General features: G+C 54.7%; 1 protein-coding gene across 3 annotated transcripts in view; it reads left to right on the top strand.

Moving 5' to 3' along the window:
* The first annotated feature begins 6,291 nt into the window (after positions 1-6,291).
* Positions 6,292-19,005, top strand: part of atad2b (ATPase family AAA domain containing 2B) — a 299,539-nt gene continuing 286,825 nt past the window's right edge. For all 3 annotated transcript variants that reach the window (XM_060917745.1, XM_060917747.1, XM_060917746.1), the window contains exon 1: positions 6,292-6,493. In XM_060917745.1, coding sequence (XP_060773728.1) covers positions 6,386-6,493 — 108 coding nt within the window. In that variant the 5' untranslated portion in view covers positions 6,292-6,385. The remainder of the gene's footprint in view (positions 6,494-19,005) is intronic.

Raw genomic sequence — 19,005 nt, forward strand, 5'->3', positions numbered from 1 at the left:
GGTGGGTGGATTGTCAAAAAAGTGACCAATAAAACATTCCCTTACTTCAGTTCATTTAATACTCATCTCATCTCATCTCATCTCATTATCTCTAGCCGCTTTATCCTGTTCTACAGGGTCGCAGGCAAGCTGGAGCCTATCCCAGCTGACTACGGGCGAAAGGCGGGGTACACCCTGGACAAGTCGCCAGGTCATCACAGGGCTGACACATAGACACAGACAACCATTCACATTCACACCTACGATCAATTTAGAGTCACCAGTTAACCTAACCTGCATGTCTTTGGACTGTGGGGGAAACCCACGCGGACAACATGCAAACTCCGCACAGAAAGGCCTTCGCCGGCCACGGGGCTCAAACCCGGACCTTCTTGCTGTGAGGCGACAGCGCTAACCACTACACCACCGTGCCGCCCTGAACAGAAAATGGACTCATTGAAAGAACAGCCAGAGTAAACGCATCTTTTGCATCCATCCATCCATCCATCCATCCATCCATAGCTTCTTATCCTGTTCTACAGGGTCGCAGGAGCCTATCCCAGCTGACTATGGGCGAGAGGTGGGGTACGCCCTGGACAAGTCATCATAGGGCTGATAACAAACCACGCAGAGACAAACAACCATTCACACTCACATTCATACCTACGGTCAATTTAGAGCCGCCAACCTGCATGTCTTTGGACTGTGAGGGAAACCGGAGCACCCGGAGGAAACCCACGCAGACAACATGCAAACTCCACACACAAAGGCCCTCGCCGGCTGCTGGGCTTGAACCCAGGACCTTCTTGCTTTGAGGCGACAGTACTAACCACTATACCACCATTGCCGCCCATGTTGTATGTCGTTCTGGATAAGAGCGTCTGCTAAATGCCTGTAATGTACTGTCACCTCACAGCAAGAAGGTTCCGGGTTCGAACCTCATGGCCGACGGGGGCCTTTCTGTGTGGAGTTTGCATGTTCTCTCTGTGTCTGTCTGGGTTTCCTCCAGGTGCTCCAGTTTCCCCCACAGTTCAAAGACATGCAGAGTAGGTAAAATACCCAGCCACTGGGATTGCACAGGCCAGTGCATACTTAGTGCCCGTCTCAAGCCTGGATAGATTGGGGAGGGTTGTGTCAGGAAGGGCATCCGGTGTAAAACCTATGCCAAATCGGAACAAATGCGGAACAGATCTGCTGTTGTGACCCTAAACGTATGGGAGCAGCCGAAAGAAGAGAAGGAAATTCAATTATGATCCAATATTTCAACAAATTGTGTTGTGATGGACTGGAGTGCCATCCAAAGTGTATTCCCAGTGTTCCTGGGATTGACTATGGAGCCCACAACCCTGACCAGGATAAAGTGCTTCCTGGTGATGAATGAATGTCTCTGCAAATGCATTCATACATATGCTCCTTTAAAAATCACATTGTCTATTTTGTTTATTCATTAAGCAGTCATTTATCCCTTTTGTTGTCTTTTTTTATTTCTATTTATAATTTTTTTCATATTTATGATAGAGATGGGGGCGGCACAGTGGTGTAGTGGTTAGCACTGTCGCTTCAGAGCAAGAAGGTTCTGGGTTCGAGCGCAGTGGCCAACGGGGACCTTTCTGTATGGAGTTTGCATGTTCTCCCCGTGTCTGCGTAAGTTTCTTCCGGGTGCTCCGGTTTCCCCCACAGTCCAAAGACATGCAGGTTAGGTTAACTGGTGACTCTAAATTGACCATAGGTGTGAATGTGAATGGTTGTTTGTCTCTGTGTCAGCCCTGTGATAACTTGGCGACTTGTCCAGGGTGTACCCCGCCTCTCGCCCATAGTCAGCTGGGATAGCTCCAGCTTGCCTGCGACCCTGTCAAACAGGATAAGCAGCTACAGATAATGGATGGATGATACAGATGACACATGAACTAAACCACGAAAATGATTGCTAAACTGTTATGTCACACCCATATGAGAGTCTTCCCCAAACTGTTGCCACAAAGCACACAATTGTATCGGAAGTTTAAAATTTCCCTTCACTGAGGCCTTGCTCAAACCTGTTTCAGCATGACAATGCCCCTGTGCACAAGCTTAGTCCATGAGGTTTGCCAAGGATGGAGTCAAAGAACTCAAGTGACATGCACAGAACCCCGACCTCAACCCCTCTGAACACCTTCAGGTTGAACTGGAACACCAACTGCACCGCAGACCCCCTCACCTGTCATCAGTGCCTGATGTTACTAATGCACATGTGGCTGAGTGAGCAGAAATCCCAACGGTCACACTGCAAAATCTACTGTAAAGCTTTCCCAGAAGAGTGGAGGTTATGATAACAACAAAAGGGGACCAAATGCTCCCCGGGTGCTGTAGCGTAGCTGCCCACTGCTCTGGGTATATGTGTGTGTTCACTGCTTCAGATGGGTTAAATTTCACTATGCGCTTAAAGCATATGGCCTCACTTTCGTTTATAAATGCCTTGAGACCTCAAGAATGGCACAGGAATAGTTTTGTCTCATCTCTCATCTCATTATCTCTAGCCGCTTTATCCTTCTACAGGGTCGCAGGCAAGCTGGAGCCTATCCCAGCTGACTACGGGCGAAAGGCGGGGTACACCCTGGACAAGTCGCCGGTCATCACAGGGCTGACACATAGACACAGACAACCATTCACACTCACATTCACACCTACGGTCAATTTAGAGTCACCAGTTAACCTAACCTGCATGTCTTTGGACTATGGGGGAAACCGGAGCACCCGGAGGAAACCCACGCGGACACGGGGAGAACATGCAAACTCCACACAGAAAGGCCCTCGCCGGCCCCGGGGCTCGAACCCAGGACCTTCTTGCTGTGAGGTGACAGCGCTAACCACTACACCACCGTGCCGCCCGAATAGTTTTGTGTTAACAATAAATCTAATATAGTAATTTTTACAATTAAAATGATTCATATAGGTAGTGGTCTGAGTGAATGGAGAAAATAGAGAATGAGTGGAGCAGCCGTCTTATTTCTAAACTGGATATCGCTGCCATCTTGCCCTTACGTGGAAGAAGCGAATGAATGGATAACTGAACGAACAACTGAAAGTCAGATTGTTTCAAAACAATCGGCCACACGATCGGGCGATTGAGTGAGAACACAGACGGGTAAGCTCCGACTCTCATTTGGATGAAGAAACAACAAAAACAACAGGTTGTTTACCTGCATTTAGATGAATACATGTAACTTGTATTGTGTGTTTAAGTTACCGGTATAAGATTATTTAATTTGCTTCAGAATGTGATTGTCTCAGTTCATCTGATTATTTAATTAGCCTTTTACATTTTATCAGTGAAAATGCATGCATGTACATGTATGTTGCATAAGTTACAACACCTATCCTGTTTTAATGAGAGTCAACCCACAATCAGTGAAGCCAAATCAGTCTTAGTTGAGCAAGTCGGTAACGGGATTTCTTACTTTCACCATAAAATTTTATTTATATGACTTTGGTCTATAGCTGTCAAAGGCCTCAGCCTTAAAACCGGTTACCGCTGTGACGTCATGCACTCAGGGCTGGCTGGCTCAGCGGGGCAGCTCGAATGCCAACTTTGCGGTTGATTTTAACTCTTATATATAAATTTATATATATATTTTTTTCGCAGTCTGGTTTCCATCAAATCCTGTGCTCTGATTGGCTGGCAAGCGGGTCCGTATCCTATGGTACGGACCCCAGTTACAGACCTCTGGCGACTCGCTCGTTCACAACAACAACAAACACAGTAGCATTTTTTGTCAACATTTATCTTTTTTATAAGATTTTTATCAAAAATCTTATACATTTTTGCCAGCATTTCTCAGCATAACAGCATTAATTTTACATCATGGATAGCGATAACGACAGTCTTCACAGCGAAAGCAAGTTTTACTACCCTGAGGAAGAAGAAATAAAATAAAACATTTCAGGAGAAAGCTAAAAACCTGTAACTGTTGTTAAAGCCGAGCAAAAACATGGCTGAATCCTGAATGACTCAATTTTGTATAAATAAGGGACTACATAGGTGGCAAAATGTAGTTTTTTTCCTGCCATGGAAGTGCATTTGTATACCGAGGAGGAAGCCATTTGCATTACGGCCGTGAATGAGGATTCAAAACGGCGGCTCGGCTCGGTTTCCCCTTTCGGGCACTCTCGTTTTCTGTTAGAACTTGGTAAAGAAAAAAATAAATATATTATTTACCAGCTTAAGGTCGGTCCGTATGGTGAAATACTGTGACCTCGGCCTTGAATACTGACACATACGTACATACATACATAATTTACCAGCTGGGAGGTCCATAAGAGGCCTTGGTCAGTATTTTCAAGACCTCGGTCACAGTATTTCACGATATGGACCGACCTTAAGCTGGTAAATAACATATTTTTTTCTTTACCAAATTCTAACAGAAAATAAGAGTGCCCGAAAGGGAAACCATATTTAGAACAAACCTGCTATAAGCTTGTTTTCGGCATCCTCTTGAAATTTTTTTTTATTTCGTCCTCATCAGGGTAGTAAAACGCACTTTCACTGTGACCACTGTCTGTAAAATTAATACTATTATACAGAGAAATGCGAAAATAAATGTTGACAAAAAATTGCTACTATGTTTGTTGCTGTTGTGACCGAGCGAGTCGCCAAAGGTCCGTAACTGGGGTCTGGATCGTAGGATTCCGGACCGCTCGAGAGCCAATCAGAGCGCACGATTTGATGGAAACTGGACTGCGAAAAAATATATAATTTTTCCTATTTATGCAGCATATAAGAGTCAAGGATGAAGATACTATCTACTCAGAAATGCATTTCTGAGTAGATAGTAACTATTCCGCACTACCTCATCTTAACAGCTGCTAGTTTGTTTATACTGCTTATTTCATGTTTACCTGCTATACCTCAAGTGCCCTTGACTGTTTGGTTATTTGAACCAATTTATGTGTGTATATGTATGTATACATAGTGTTTAGTCTACGTCTAGTTCATATCTAGAGTGTTTATACTGTTATATTGTCTGAGTGTTTAGTCTGTGTGTAGTTCTTATCTAGTGTTTACACTGTTTATATTGTCTGAGTGTTTAGTCTATGTCTTGTTCTTATCTAGAGTGTTTATACTGTTTATATTGTTTGAGTGTTTAGTCTATGTCTAGTTCCTATCTAGAGTGTTTATACTGTTATATTGTCTGTTTGAGTGTTTAGTCTGTGTGTAGTTCTTATCTAGTGTTTACACTGTTTATATTGTCTGAGTGTTTAGTCTGTCTTGTTCTTATCTAGTGTTTATACTGTTTATATTGTTTGAGTGTTTAGTCTACGTCTAGTTCATATCTAGAGTGTTTATACTGTTTATATTGTTTGAGTGTTTAGTCTATGTCTAGTTCCTATCTAGTGTTTACACTGTTTATATTGTTTGAGTGTTTAGTCTATGTCTAGTTCCTATCTAGAGTGTTTATACTGTTTATATTGTTTGAGTGTTTAGTCTACGTCTAGTTCCTATCTAGTGTTTATACTGTTTATATTGTTTGAGTGTTTAGTCTATGTCTAGTTCCTATCTAGTGTTTACACTGTTTATATTGTTTGAGTGTTTAGTCTATGTCTAGTTCCTATCTAGAGTGTTTATACTGTTTATATTGTTTGAGTGTTTAGTCTATGTCTAGTTCCTATCTAGTGTTTATACTGTTATATTGTCTGAGTGTTTAGTCTGTGTGTAGTTCTTATCTAGTGTTTACACCGTTTATATTGTCAGTGTTTAGTCTATGTCTAGTTCCTATCTAGAGTGTTTATACTGTTTATATTGTCAGTGTTTAGTCTATGTCTAGTTCCTATCTAGAGTGTTTATACTGTTATATTGTCTGAGTGTTTAGTCTGTGTGTAGTTCTTATCTAGTGTTTACACTGTTTATATTGTTTGAGTGTTTAGTCTATGTCTAGTTCCTATCTAGAGTGTTTATATTGTTTGTTTTTTTCAATTATTCTATTTTTATTTATTGCATTGCCTGTTTGCACCGTGGGTCAGAGAGGACTGATATTTCATCTGTGCTGTATGTCGAGCATGTATAGCATATTTGACAATAAAGTTGACTTGACTAAAAAAGAAAAGTTCTGCATATCTGCTTTAAGTCTGTGAGACAAATAAAGGCTTCTTGTGCTGTAAGGTTCTCCTGAGACTGTTTTAATGACTTTCCCATGCAGAACAGGCCCTTTTTAGTGTATATTCGGTTGGTAAACTCAGACAAACACGAGTTTGTGACTGTGTGACAGAGAGCTGGTCGAGGCGGAAGTGGTGTGCTGGCTGCTTTCTCCTGACCAACAGCAGAGGGAGACAGTGAGCGAGAGAAATGGCGCCTCGGCTCTCTAGCTGAGAGACAGTCAATACAGAGGGAACTGACAGAGCCGAGAGGAAACAATACGGCAGAGAAAAAAACATGGTGAACACAAGAAAAGGCACGCAGCTCCAGTCATGCAGCCCTGTCATCTCCGGTCGGACGAGGTCTTCTCTTAGGAACAACCCAAACTTGGAAGAACACAACCATGTAAGAGCCGGCTCGCTTTTCCTCACAGCCCGGCTGCTTAAGCCAGTTTGCTTATAGCGAGCTATGCTAAGCTAAGCTAAGCTATCCAGTTTGGCCTGAAGATTGATGTCCCTCATTGATAGCCAGCTCGCTTTACCTCTTTTGTTTACGAATGCCTTGAACGAGTGACAACATTTGTTAAAAACATTCAATATTTGTGAGCGACGCGACATGTTTTATCGTAGCTGGACATTTTTCCAGTTAGAAAAACAAAAACAAACACAGAATAGCTTGCTAGCTCACTAGTTTATTGGACTCGGTGCCCCCCAAGTTCTCCCTTTGTGTTGCTGTTGTGCCTGAGACTGAGGAACTAACCTCAGCTAGCCGCGCTAGTTAGCAAGTTGAGCTTTTGTCACGGACTGAAGCACCTGACAGCACTCACTCACACACACACACACCGAGAAACACAACACACTCAAACCGGCTGCTGTTCACTTTGTGTTCCGAACTACTTATAACAATTTCACACAACAAACGGTGTAAGGCAGGCAGGCAGGCGGCAGAGCGCTGTGAGGCAGGACCCCTGCTGGTTTAAAGCGGACACTGTCCTTTATTGAAGAAGTGAACTCCGGCGCTCTTACAGTAGATTCGAGCTGCTGGGAACTTTCAGCATGAAGCGCGGTGTTGTGTTTCTGCCTCGAGGGCAGCGGTGAGAAGTTAAAGTGGCTTCCAGAGTGGAGATGTTTTACCACAATATCTGTATAAATGCTGTCTGATTGTAGGTAGAGCAGGTTGGAGCAGTTAACAGCCTTTGGTTTGATGCAGACGTTTTCTCACTGAACTTCGGGGTCATAGTTCAAATCAACAGTCTGTGTGTCTCTCCTTCAGTCTGTGTGTCTCTCCTTCAGTCTGTGTGTCTCTCCTTCAGTCTGTGTGTCTCTCCTTCAGTCTGTGTGTCTCTCCTTCAGTCTGTGTGTCTCTCCTTCAGTCTGTGTGTCTCTCCTTCAGTCTGTGTGTCTTTTACGTCTCTGTCTGTCTGTCTGTCCGTGTCGTCTCTCTTTCGCTGTCTGTCTGTCTGTCTGTCCATGTCGTCTCTCTTTGGCTGTCTGTCTGTCCGTGTCGTCTCTCTTTCGCTGTCTGTCTGTCCGTGTCGTCTCTCTTTCGCTGTCTGTCTGTCCGTGTCGTCTCTCTTTCGCTGTCTGTCTGTCCGTGTCGTCTCTCTTTCGCTGTCTGTCTGTCCGTGTCGTCTCTCTTTCGCTGTCTGTCTGTCCGTGTCGTCTCTCTTTCGCTGTCTGTCTGTCCGTGTCGTCTCTCTTTCGCTGTCTGTCTGTCCGTGTCGTCTCTCTTCCGCTGTCTGTCTGTCCGTGTCGTCTCTCTTTGGCTGCCTGTCTGTCTGTCCGTGTCGTCTCTCTTTCGCTGCCTGTCTGTCTGTCCGTGTCGTCTCTCTTTCGCTGCCTGTCTGTCTGTCCGTGTCGTCTCCCTTTCGCTGCCTGTCTGTCTGTCCGTGTCGTCTCCCTTTCTCTGCCTGTCTGTCTGTCCGTGTCGTCTCTCTTTCGCTGCCTGTCTGTCTGTCCGTGTCGTCTCTCTTTCGCTGCCTGTCTGTCTGTCCGTGTCGTCTCTCTTTCGCTGCCTGTCTGCCTGTCCGTGTCGTCTCTCTTTCGCTGCCTGTCTGTCTGTCCGTGTCGTCTCTCTTTCGCTGCCTGTCTGTCTGTCCGTGTCGTCTCTCTTTCGCTGCCTGTCTGTCTGTCCGTGTCGTCTCTCTTTCGCTGCCTGTCTGTCTGTCCGTGTCGTCTCCCTTTCGCTGCCTGTCTGTCTGTCCGTGTCGTCTCCCTTTCGCTGCCTGTCTGTCTGTCCGTGTCGTCTCTCTTTCGCTGCCTGTCTGTCTGTCCGTGTCGTCTCTCTTTCGCTGCCTGTCTGTCTGTCCGTGTCGTCTCTCTTTCGCTGCCTGTCTGCCTGTCCGTGTCGTCTCTCTTTCGCTGCCTGTCTGCCTGTCCGTGTCGTCTCTCTTTCGCTGCCTGTCTGTCTGTCCGTGTCGTCTCTCTTTCGCTGCCTGTCTGTCTGTCCGTGTCGTCTCTCTTTCGCTGCCTGTCTGTCTGTCCGTGTCGTCTCTCTTTCGCTGCCTGTCTGTCTGTCCGTGTCGTCTCCCTTTCGCTGCCTGTCTGTCTGTCCGTGTCGTCTGTCTGTCCGTGTCGTCTCCCTTTCGCTGCCTGTCTGTCCGTGTCGTCTCTCTTTCGCTGCCTGTCTGTCCGTGTCGTCTCTCTTTCGCTGCCTGTCTGTCCGTGTCGTCTCTCTTTCGCTGCCTGTCTGTCCGTGTCGTCTCTCTTCCGCTGCCTGTCTGTCCGTGTCGTCTCTCTTCCGCTGCCTGTCTGTCCGTGTCGTCTCTCTTCCGCTGCCTGTCTGTCCGTGTCGTCTCTCTTCCGCTGCCTGTCTGTCCGTGTCGTCTCTCTTCCGCTGCCTGTCTGTCCGTGTCGTCTCTCTTCCGCTGCCTGTCTGTCCGTGTCGTCTCTCTTCCGCTGCCTGTCTGTCCGTGTCGTCTCTCTTCCGCTGCCTGTCTGTCCGTGTCGTCTCTCTTCCGCTGCCTGTCTGTCCGTGTCGTCTCTCTTCCGCTGCCTGTCTGTCCGTGTCGTCTCTCTTCCGCTGCCTGTCTGTCCGTGTCGTCTCTCTTCCGCTGCCTGTCTGTCCGTGTCGTCTCTTTGGCTGCCTGTCTGTCCGTGTCGTCTCTCTTCCGCTGCCTGTCTGTCCGTGTCGTCTCTCTTTCGCTGCCTGTCTGTCTGTCCGTGTCGTCTCTCTTTCGCTGCCTGTCTGTCTGTCCGTGTCGTCTCTCCTTCGCTGCCTGTCTGTCCCGTGTCGTATCTCTTTCGCTGCCTGTCTGTCCGTGTCGTCTCTTTGGCTGTCTGTCTGTCCGTGTCGTCTCTTTGGCTGTCTGTCTGTCCGTGTCGTCTCTTTCGCTGTCTGTCTGTCCGTGTCGTCTCTTTCGCTGCCTGTCTGTCCGTGTCGTCTCTCTTTCGCTGCCTGTCTGTCTGTCCGTGTCGTCTCCCTTTCGCTGCCTGTCTGTCTGTCCGTGTCGTCTCTCTTTCGCTGCCTGCCTGTCTGTCTGTCCGTGTCGTCTCTCTTTCGCTGCCTGTCTGTCTGTCCGTGTCGTCTCCCTTTCGCTGCCTGTCTGTCTGTCCGTGTCGTCTCCCTTTCGCTGCCTGTCTGTCTGTCCGTGTCGTCTCCCTTTCGCTGCCTGTCTGTCCGTGTCGTCTCCCTTTCGCTGCCTGTCTGTCTGTCCGTGTCGTCTCTCTTTCGCTGCCTGTCTGTCCGTGTCGTCTCTCTTTCGCTGCCTGTCTGTCCGTGTCGTCTCTCTTTCGTTGCCTGTCTGTCCGTGTCGTCTCTCTTCCGCTGCCTGTCTGTCCGTGTCGTCTCTCTTCCGCTGCCTGTCTGTCCGTGTCGTCTCTCTTCCGCTGTCTGTCTGTCCGTGTCGTCTCTTTGGCTGCCTGTCTGTCCGTGTCGTCTCTCTTCCGCTGCCTGTCTGTCCGTGTCGTCTCTCTTCCGCTGCCTGTCTGTCCGTGTCGTCTCTCTTTCGCTGTCTGTCTGTCCGTGTCGTCTCTTTGGCTGCCTGTCTGTCCGTGTCGTCTCTCTTTCGCTGCCTGTCTGTCCGTGTCGTCTCTCTTTCGCTGCATGTCTGGCCGTGTCGTCTCTCTTTCGCTGCCTGTCTGGCCGTGTCGTCTCTCTTTCGCTGCCTGTCTGTCCGTATCGTCTCTCTTTCGCTGCCTGTCTGTCCGTGTCGTCTCTCTTTCGCTGCCTGTCTGTCCCGTGTCGTATCTCTTTCGCTGCCTGTCTGTCCGTGTCGTATCTCTTTCGCTGCCTGTCTGTCCGTGTCGTCTCTCTTTCGCTGCCTGTCTGTCCCGTGTCGTATCTCTTTCGCTGCCTGTCTGTCCGTGTCGTCTCTCCTTCGCTGCCTGTCTGTCCCGTGTCGTATCTCTTTCGCTGCCTGTCTGTCCGTGTCGTCTCTTTGGCTGTCTGTCTGTCCGTGTCGTCTCTTTGGCTGTCTGTCTGTCCGTGTCGTCTCTTTCGCTGTCTGTCTGTCCGTGTCGTCTCTTTCGCTGCCTGTCTGTCCGTGTCGTCTCTCTTTCGCTGCCTGTCTGTCCCGTGTCGTATCTCTTTCGCTGCCTGTCTGTCTGTGTCGTATCTCTTTCGCTGCCTGTCTGTCCGTGTCGTCTCTCCTTCGCTGCCTGTCTGTCCCGTGTCGTATCTCTTTCGCTGCCTGTCTGTCCGTGTCGTCTCTTTGGCTGTCTGTCTGTCCGTGTCGTCTCTTTGGCTGTCTGTCTGTCCGTGTCGTCTCTTTCGCTGTCTGTCTGTCCGTGTCGTCTCTTTCGCTGCCTGTCTGTCCGTGTCGTCTCTCTTTCGCTGCCTGTCTGTCCCGTGTCGTATCTCTTTCGCTGCCTGTCTGTCCGTGTCGTATCTCTTTCGCTGCCTGTCTGTCCGTGTCGTCTCTCCTTCGCTGCCTGTCTGTCCCGTGTCGTATCTCTTTCGCTGCCTGTCTGTCCGTGTCGTCTCTCTTTCGCTGCCTGTCTGTCCCGTGTCGTCTCCCTTTCGCTGCCTGTCTGTCCGTGTCGTCTCCCTTTCGCTGCCTGTCTGTCTGTCCGTGTCGTCTCTCTTTCGCTGCCTGTCTGTCTGTCCGTGTCGTCTCCCTTTCGCTGCCTGTCTGTCTGTCCGTGTCGTCTCCCTTTCGCTGCCTGTCTGTCTGTCCGTGTCGTCTCTCTTTCGCTGCCTGTCTGTCTGTCCGTGTCGTCTCTCTTTCGCTGCCTGTCTGTCTGTCCGTGTCGTCTCTCTTTCGCTGCCTGTCTGTCTGTCCGTGTCGTCTCTCTTTCGCTGCCTGTCTGTCTGTCCGTGTCGTCTCTCTTTCGCTGCCTGTCTGTCTGTCCGTGTCGTCTCTCTTTCGCTGCCTGTCTGTCTGTCCGTGTCGTCTCTCTTTCGCTGCCTGTCTGTCTGTCCGTGTCGTCTCTCTTTCGCTGCCTGTCTGTCTGTCCGTGTCGTCTCTCTTTCGCTGCCTGTCTGTCTGTCCGTGTCGTCTCTCTTTCGCTGCCTGTCTGTCTGTCCGTGTCGTCTCTCTTTCGCTGCCTGTCTGTCTGTCCGTGTCGTCTCTCTTTCGCTGCCTGTCTGTCTGTCCGTGTCGTCTCTCTTTCGCTGCCTGTCTGTCTGTCCGTGTCGTCTCTCTTTCGCTGCCTGTCTGTCTGTCCGTGTCGTCTCTCTTTCGCTGCCTGTCTGTCTGTCCGTGTCGTCTCTCTTTCGCTGCCTGTCTGTCTGTCCGTGTCGTCTCTCTTTCGCTGCCTGTCTGTCTGTCCGTGTCGTCTCTCTTTCGCTGCCTGTCTGTCTGTCCGTGTCGTCTCTCTTTCGCTGCCTGTCTGTCTGTCCGTGTCGTCTCTCTTTCGCTGCCTGTCTGTCTGTCCGTGTCGTCTCTCTTTCGCTGCCTGTCTGTCTGTCCGTGTCGTCTCTCTTTCGCTGCCTGTCTGTCTGTCCGTGTCGTCTCTCTTTCGCTGCCTGTCTGTCTGTCCGTGTCGTCTCTCTTTCGCTGCCTGTCTGTCTGTCCGTGTCGTCTCTCTTTCGCTGCCTGTCTGTCTGTCCGTGTCGTCTCTCTTTCGCTGCCTGTCTGTCTGTCCGTGTCGTCTCTCTTTCGCTGCCTGTCTGTCTGTCCGTGTCGTCTCTCTTTCGCTGCCTGTCTGTCTGTCCGTGTCGTCTCTCTTTCGCTGCCTGTCTGTCTGTCCGTGTCGTCTCTCTTTCGCTGCCTGTCTGTCTGTCCGTGTCGTCTCTCTTTCGCTGCCTGTCTGTCTGTCCGTGTCGTCTCTCTTTCGCTGCCTGTCTGTCTGTCCGTGTCGTCTCTCTTTCGCTGCCTGTCTGTCCCGTGTCGTCTCTCTTTCGCTGCCTGTCTGTCTGTCCGTGTCGTCTCTCTTTCGCTGCCTGTCTGTCTGTCCGTCGTCTCTCTTTCGCTGCCTGTCTGTCCGTCGTATCTCTCTCGCTGCCTGTCTGTCCGTGTCGTATCTCTCTCGCTGCCTGTCTGTCTGTCCGTGTCGTCTCTCTCTCGCTGCCTGTCTGACTGTCCGTGTCGTCTCTCTCTCGCTGCCTGTCTGACTGTCCGTGTCGTCTCTCTCTCTCGCTGCCTGTCTGTCTGTCCGTGTCGTCTCTCTCTCGCTGCCTGTCTGTCTGTCCGTGTCGTCTCTCTCTCGCTGCCTGTCTGTCTGTCCGTGTCGTCTCTCTCTCGCTGCCTGTCTGTCTGTCCGTGTCGTCTCTCTCTCGCTGCCTGTCTGTCTGTCCGTGTCGTCTCTCTCTCGCTGCCTGTCTGTCTGTCCGTGTCGTCTCTCTCTCGCTGCCTGTCTGTCCCGTGTCGTATCTCTCTCGCTGCCTGTCTGTCTGTCCGTGTCGTCTCTCTCTCGCTGCCTGTCTGTCTGTCCGTGTCGTCTCTCTCTCGCTGCCTGTCTGTCTGTCTGTCCGTGTCGTCTCTCTCTCGCTGCCTGTCTGTCTGTCTGTCCGTGTCGTCTCTCTCTCGCTGCCTGTCTGTCTGTCTGTCCGTGTCGTCTCTCTCTCGCTGCCTGTCTGTCTGTCTGTCCGTGTCGTCTCTCTCTCGCTGCCTGTCTGTCTGTCTGTCCGTGTCGTCTCTCTCTCGCTGCCTGTCTGTCTGTCTGTCCGTGTCGTCTCTCTCTCGCTGCCTGTCTGACTGTCCGTGTCGTCTCTCTCTCGCTGCCTGTCTGTCTGTCCGTGTCGTCTCTCTCTCGCTGCCTGTCTGTCTGTCCGTGTCGTCTCTCTCTCGCTGCCTGTCTGTCTGTCCGTGTCGTATCACTTTCGCTGCCTGTCTGTCCGTGTCGTCTCTCCTCTCCCTCCCTCCGTCCGTCCGCCTCTCCTCTCCCTCCCTCCGTCCGTCCGCCTCTCCTCTCCCTCCCTCCGTCCGTCCGCCTCTCCTCTCTCTCCCTCTGTCCGTCCGCCTCTCCTCTCCCTCCCTCTGTCCGTCCGCCTCTCCTCTCCCTCCGTCCGTCCGTCCGCCTCTCCTCTCCCTCCCTCCCTCCGTCCGCCTCTCCTCTCCCTCCCTCCGTCCGTCCGTCTCTCCTCTCCCTCCCTCCCTCCGTCCGTCCGTCTCTCCTCTCCCTCCCTCCGTCCGTCCGTCCGTCTCTCCTCTCCGTCCGTCCGTCCGTCCGTCTCTCCTCTCCCTCCCTCCCTCCCTCCCTCCGTCCGTCCGTCTCTCCTCTCCGTCCGTCCGTCCGTCTCTCCTCTCCGTCCGTCCGTCTCTCCTCTCCGTCCGTCCGTCTCTCCTCTCCGTCCGTCCGTCTCTCCTCTCCGTCCGTCCGTCCGTCTCTCCTCTCCGTCCGTCTGTCCGTCTCTCCTCTCCCTCCGTCCGTCCGTCTCTCCTCTCCCTCCCTCCGTCCGTCCGTCCGTCCGTCTCTCCTCTCCCTCCCTCCCTCCGTCCGTCCGTCCGTCCGTCTCTCCTCTCCCTCCCTCCATCCGTCCGTCTCTCCTCTCCCTCCTTCCGTCCGTCCGTCCTCTCCCTCCCTCCGTCCGTCCGTCCCTCCTCTCCGTCCGTCCGTCCGCCTCTCCTCTCCTCTCCCTCCCTCCGTCCGTCCGCCTGTCCTCTCCCTCCCTCCCTCCGTCCGCCTCTCCTCTCCTCTCCCTCCCTCCGTCCGTCCGTCCGCCTCTCCTCTCCCTCCGTCCGTCCGTCCGCCTCTCCTCTCCCTCCCTCCGTCCGTCCGTCCGTCTCTCCTCTCCCTCCGTCCGTCCGTCCGTCCGTCCGTCCGTCTCTCCTCTCCCTCCGTCCGTCCGTCCGTCCCTCCTCTCCCTCCGTCCGTCCGTCCCTCCTCTCCCTCCGTCCGTCCGTCCGTCCTCTCCCTCCGTCCGTCCGTCCTCTCCCTCCGTCCGTCCGTCCGTCCTCTCCCTCCGTCCGTCCGTCCGTCCTCTCCCTCCGTCCGTCCGTCCGTCCTCTCCCTCCGTCCGTCCGTCCGTCCGTCCGTCTCTCCTCTCCCTCCGTCCGTCCGTCTCTCCTCTCCCTCCGTCCGTCCGTCTCTCCTCTCCCTCCGTCCGTCCGTCTCTCCTCTCCCTCCGTCCGTCCGTCTCTCCTCTCCCTCCGTCCGTCCGTCTCTCCTCTCCCTCCGTCCGTCCGTCTCTCCTCTCCCTCCGTCCGTCCGTCCGTCTGTCTCTCCTCTCCCTCCGTCCGTCCGTCCGTCTCTCCCTCCGTCCGTCCGTCCGTCTCGCCTCTCCCTCCCTCCGTCCGTCCGTCTCGCCTCTCCCTCCGTCCCTCCGTCTCTCCCTCCGTCCGTCCCTCCGTCTCTCCTCTCGCTCTCTGTCCGTCCGTCCGTCTCTCCTCTCGCTCTCTGTCCGTCCGTCCGTCTGTCCTCTCTCTCTCTGTCCCTCCGTCCGTCTCTCCTCTCGCTCTCTGTCCGTCCGTCCGTCTCTCCTCTCGCTCTCTCTGTCCCTCCGTCCGTCTCTCCTCCCTCTCTCTGTCCGTCCGTCCGTCTCTCCTCTCTCTCTCTGTCCCTCCGTCCGTCTCTCCTCTCTCTCTCTCTGTCCCTCCGTCCGTCTCTCCTCTCTCTCTCTGTCCCTCCGTCCGTCTCTCCTCTCTCTCTCTCTGTCCCTCCGTCCGTCTCTCCTCTCTCTCTCTCTCTGTCCCTCCGTCCGTCTCTCCTCTCTCTCTGTCCCTCCGTCCGTCTCTCCTCTCTCTCTGTCCCTCCGTCCGTCTCTCCTCTCTCTCTGTCCCTCCGTCCGTCTCTCCTCTCTCTCTCTCTGTCCCTCCGTCCGTCTCTCCTCTCTCTCTCTCTGTCCCTCCGTCCGTCTCTCCTCTCTCTCTCTCTGTCCCTCCGTCCGTCTCTCCTCTCTCTCTTTGTCCGTCTGTCCGTCTCTCCTCCCTCTCTGTCCGTCTGTCCGTCTCTCCTCCCTCTGTCCGTCCGTCTGTCCTCTCCGTCCGTCCGTCCGTCTCTCCTCTCGCTCTCTGTCCGTCCGTCCGTCTCTCCTCTCGCTCTCTGTCCGTCCGTCCGTCTGTCCTCTCTCTCTCTGTCCCTCCGTCCGTCTCTCCTCTCGCTCTCTGTCCGTCCGTCCGTCTCTCCTCTCGCTCTCTCTGTCCCTCCGTCCGTCTCTCCTCCCTCTCTCTGTCCGTCCGTCCGTCTCTCCTCTCTCTCTCTGTCCCTCCGTCCGTCTCTCCTCTCTCTCTCTCTGTCCCTCCGTCCGTCTCTCCTCTCTCTCTCTGTCCCTCCGTCCGTCTCTCCTCTCTCTCTCTCTGTCCCTCCGTCCGTCTCTCCTCTCTCTCTCTCTCTGTCCCTCCGTCCGTCTCTCCTCTCTCTCTGTCCCTCCGTCCGTCTCTCCTCTCTCTCTGTCCCTCCGTCCGTCTCTCCTCTCTCTCTGTCCCTCCGTCCGTCTCTCCTCTCTCTCTCTCTGTCCCTCCGTCCGTCTCTCCTCTCTCTCTCTCTGTCCCTCCGTCCGTCTCTCCTCTCTCTCTCTCTGTCCCTCCGTCCGTCTCTCCTCTCTCTCTTTGTCCGTCCGTCCGTCCCTCCTCTCCGTCCGTCCGTCCGCCTCTCCTCTCCTCTCCCTCCCTCCGTCCGTCCGCCTGTCCTCTCCCTCCCTCCCTCCGTCCGCCTCTCCTCTCCTCTCCCTCCCTCCGTCCGTCCGTCCGCCTCTCCTCTCCCTCCGTCCGTCCGTCCGCCTCTCCTCTCCCTCCCTCCGTCCGTCCGTCCGTCTCTCCTCTCCCTCCGTCCGTCCGTCCGTCCGTCCGTCCGTCTCTCCTCTCCCTCCGTCCGTCCGTCCGTCCCTCCTCTCCCTCCGTCCGTCCGTCCCTCCTCTCCCTCCGTCCGTCCGTCCGTCCTCTCCCTCCGTCCGTCCGTCCTCTCCCTCCGTCCGTCCGTCCGTCCTCTCCCTCCGTCCGTCCGTCCGTCCTCTCCCTCCGTCCGTCCGTCCGTCCTCTCCCTCCGTCCGTCCGTCCGTCCGTCCGTCTCTCCTCTCCCTCCGTCCGTCCGTCTCTCCTCTCCCTCCGTCCGTCCGTCTCTCCTCTCCCTCCGTCCGTCCGTCTCTCCTCTCCCTCCGTCCGTCCGTCTCTCCTCTCCCTCCGTCCGTCCGTCTCTCCTCTCCCTCCGTCCGTCCGTCTCTCCTCTCCCTCCGTCCGTCCGTCCGTCTGTCTCTCCTCTCCCTCCGTCCGTCCGTCCGTCTCTCCCTCCGTCCGTCCGTCCGTCTCGCCTCTCCCTCCCTCCGTCCGTCCGTCTCGCCTCTCCCTCCGTCCCTCCGTCTCTCCCTCCGTCCGTCCCTCCGTCTCTCCTCTCGCTCTCTGTCCGTCCGTCCGTCTCTCCTCTCGCTCTCTGTCCGTCCGTCCGTCTGTCCTCTCTCTCTCTGTCCCTCCGTCCGTCTCTCCTCTCGCTCTCTGTCCGTCCGTCCGTCTCTCCTCTCGCTCTCTCTGTCCCTCCGTCCGTCTCTCCTCCCTCTCTCTGTCCGTCCGTCCGTCTCTCCTCTCTCTCTCTGTCCCTCCGTCCGTCTCTCCTCTCTCTCTCTCTGTCCCTCCGTCCGTCTCTCCTCTCTCTCTCTGTCCCTCCGTCCGTCTCTCCTCTCTCTCTCTCTGTCCCTCCGTCCGTCTCTCCTCTCTCTCTCTCTCTGTCCCTCCGTCCGTCTCTCCTCTCTCTCTGTCCCTCCGTCCGTCTCTCCTCTCTCTCTGTCCCTCCGTCCGTCTCTCCTCTCTCTCTGTCCCTCCGTCCGTCTCTCCTCTCTCTCTCTCTGTCCCTCCGTCCGTCTCTCCTCTCTCTCTCTCTGTCCCTCCGTCCGTCTCTCCTCTCTCTCTCTCTGTCCCTCCGTCCGTCTCTCCTCTCTCTCTTTGTCCGTCTGTCCGTCTCTCCTCCCTCTCTGTCCGTCTGTCCGTCTCTCCTCCCTCTGTCCGTCCGTCTGTCCTCTCCGTCCGTCCGTCCGTCTCTCCTCTCCCTCTGTCCGTCCGTCTCCTCTCCCTCCCTCCGTCCGTCCGTCCGTCCGTCCCTCCTCTCCCTCCCTCCGTCCGTCCGTCCGTCTCTCCTCTCCCTCCCTCCCTCCGTCCGTCCGTCCGTCTGTCTCTCCTCTCCGTCCGTCCGTCCGTCTCTCCTCTCCCTCCGTCCGTCCGTCTCTCCTCTCCCTCCCTCCGTCCGTCCGTCTCTCCTCTCCCTCCCTCCCTCCGTCCGTCCGTCCGTCTCTCCTCTCCCTCCGTCCGTCCGTCCGTCTCTCCTCTCCCTCCCTCCGTCCGTCCGTCCTCTCCCTCCCTCCGTCCGTCCGTCCTCTCCCTCCCTCCGTCCGTCCGTCCCTCCTCTCCGTCCGTCCGCCTCTCCTCTCCCTCCCTCCCTCCGTCCGCCTCTCCTCTCCCTCCCTCCGTCCGTCCGTCCGTCCGCCTCTCCTCTCCCTCCCTCCGTCCGTCCGTCCGTCCGTCTCTCCTCTCCCTCCGTCCGTCCGTCTCTCCTCTCCGTCCGTCCGTCCGTCCCTCCTCTCCCTCCGTCCGTCCGTCCCTCCTCTCCCTCCGTCCGTCCGTCCTCTCCCTCCGTCCGTCCGTCCGTCCTCTCCCTCCGTCCGTCCGTCCTCTCCCTCCGTCCGTCCGTCCGTCTCTCCTCTCCCTCCGTCCGTCCGTCTCTCCTCTCCCTCCGTCCGTTCGTCTCTCCTCTCCCTCCGTCCGTCCGTCTCTCCTCTCCCTCCGTCCGTCCGTCTGTCTCTCCTCTCCCTCCGTCCGTCCATCTCTCACTCCGTCCGTCCGTCTCGCCCCTCCCTCCGTCCGTCCGTCTCGCCTCTCCCTCCGTCCCTCCGTCTCTCCCTCCGTCCGTCCCTCCGTCTCTCCTCTCGCTCTCTGTCCGTCCGTCTCTCCTCTCGCTCTCTGTCCGTCCGTCCGTCTGTCCTCTCTCTCTCTGTCCCTCCGTCCGTCTCTTCTCTCGCTCTCTGTCCGTCCGTCCGTCTCTCCTCTCGCTCTCTCTGTCCCTCCGTCCGTCTCTCCTCCCTCTCTCTGTCCGTCCGTCCGTCTCTCCTCTCTCTCTCTGTCCCTCCGTCCGTCTCTCCTCTCTCTCTCTGTCCCTCCGTCCGTCTCTCCTCTCTCTCTCTGTCCCTCCGTCCGTCTCTCCTCTCTCTCTCTCTGTCCCTCCGTCCGTCTCTCCTCTCTCTCTCTCTGTCCCTCCGTCCGTCTCTCCTCTCTCTCTCTGTCCCTCCGTCCGTCTCTCCTCTCTCTCTCTGTCCCTCCGTCCGTCTCTCCTCTCTCTCTCTCTGTCCCTCCGTCCGTCTCTCCTCTCTCTCTCTCTGTCCCTCCGTCCGTCTCTCCTCTCTCTCTCTCTCTGTCCCTCCGTCCGTCTCTCCTCTCTCTCTCTCTGTCCCTCCGTCCGTCTCTCCTCTCTCTCTCTCTGTCCCTCCGTCCGTCTCTCCTCTCTCTCTCTCTGTCCCTCCGTCCGTCTCTCCTCTCTCTCTCTCTGTCCCTCCGTCCGTCTCTCCTCTCTCTCTCTGTCCCTCCGTCCGTCTCTCCTCTCTCTCTCTCTGTCCCTCCGTCCGTCTCTCCTCTCTCTCTCTCTGTCCCTCCGTCCGTCTCTCCTCTCTCTCTCTCT

The sequence above is a fragment of the Neoarius graeffei genome, chromosome 3 (genome assembly GCF_027579695.1).
Source record: "Neoarius graeffei isolate fNeoGra1 chromosome 3, fNeoGra1.pri, whole genome shotgun sequence".
Classification (NCBI taxonomy): Eukaryota; Metazoa; Chordata; class Actinopteri; order Siluriformes; family Ariidae; genus Neoarius; species Neoarius graeffei.